Source organism: Tilletiopsis washingtonensis, assembly GCF_003144115.1.
Source record: "Tilletiopsis washingtonensis strain MCA 4186 unplaced genomic scaffold FA09scaffold_14, whole genome shotgun sequence".
NCBI lineage: Eukaryota > Fungi > Basidiomycota > Exobasidiomycetes > Entylomatales > Tilletiopsis > Tilletiopsis washingtonensis.
The window spans coordinates 504,008-505,045 of record NW_020312011.1 but is presented as its reverse complement, the minus strand read 5'-3'; the positions used below and the strand labels follow the sequence as shown (position 1 = coordinate 505,045).

Sequence of the window (1,038 nt, the reverse complement as noted above, 5' to 3'; positions counted from 1 at the left end):
AGAAAGTGTGGGGGGGGGGACATGGCGTCAGTTTCCCGCCTCTCCTCTCTCGGTCGTAGGCTGGTCATGTCCGCGCGAGCAGCGCGCCGCAAAAACAACTCACCGTCCTCGCTGCCACTGGCGGCCAGTTCACCATCCGGACTGTAGCTGACGGCGTGCGCGGGTCCATGGTGGCCCTTGTGTGTCTCGCGCTCGGCGCCGCTCTCATAGTCGTATATCCGCACCCAGCCGTCGGCCGTGGCGCCGGTGATGAAGCGGTCCGCCTGCGTGGGGTGCAGCGAGGCCGACGAGGGAGCTTGCGCCAACGTGTGCTGCTTGCGCACTGTTCGTCTGCACATACACACACACACACGCATTAGAGGGCAAGCGAAATGGAGGGAAGGGAGATGTTAGTAGCAGCAAGGGAGGGAGGGAAGAGAGAGGGGGGGGGGCAAACACGCACGATGCGGCATCGATGAAAAAGACACTCTTGCCCGACGTGACGGTGAGCAGCTCGCCGGCGACGCCGAGGGCGCGCTCGAGCGACGTGATGGGCTCGGCAAACGTCATTTCGTGCGACTTTGTCATGGAGCGCAGATCCCACCACCTAGTAGAGTAGTTGCAGATGAGCACGCGCGGTGTGAGCAAAAAAGTCAGTCCTCCCCCCCCCCCCCCTTCCCCATGCGCAGGGAGGGGGTCTCTCCTCGCCTGTTAAGCCGGGGGGGGGGGGGCAGAGACCTAACTCACTTGACTGTCCGGTCCTCTGCGGCGCTCACCACCTCCTCCTCCGCCCTCCTCTCCCAAATCACACTCTTGACGTTGCCGGCATGCACCGTCTCGGCTCCTCCGCTCGTCTCGCGCAGCAGGCTGGGCTCCGCCTCGGGGCGCTCGAGGTCGAAGAGGCGCAGCTTCTTCTCGTGGCCGCCCGTGAGGATGCGCGAGCCGGCAGAGTTGATGGCGACGGAACGCACAATGTGCTGGTGCGCAAACGTGTGCAGACACACGCCGGAAAAGGTGTCCCAGACCTTGCTGTGTGTGTTTCAGAGCGCGCCGCGGGGG

At 64.5% G+C, this 1,038-nt stretch overlaps 1 protein-coding gene across 1 annotated transcript; it reads right to left on the bottom strand.

The window, feature by feature from the left end:
• Positions 1–89: 89 nt before the first annotated feature.
• Positions 90–1,010, bottom strand: FA09DRAFT_289945 (WD40 repeat-like protein; the record flags this gene model as incomplete). Its single annotated transcript, XM_025739953.1, has 3 exons — positions 90–330; positions 443–586; positions 727–1,010. Coding segments are annotated over 3 exons (669 nt in total), but the record flags the coding sequence as incomplete, so codon positions are not given.
• Positions 1,011–1,038: the final 28 nt, after the last annotated feature.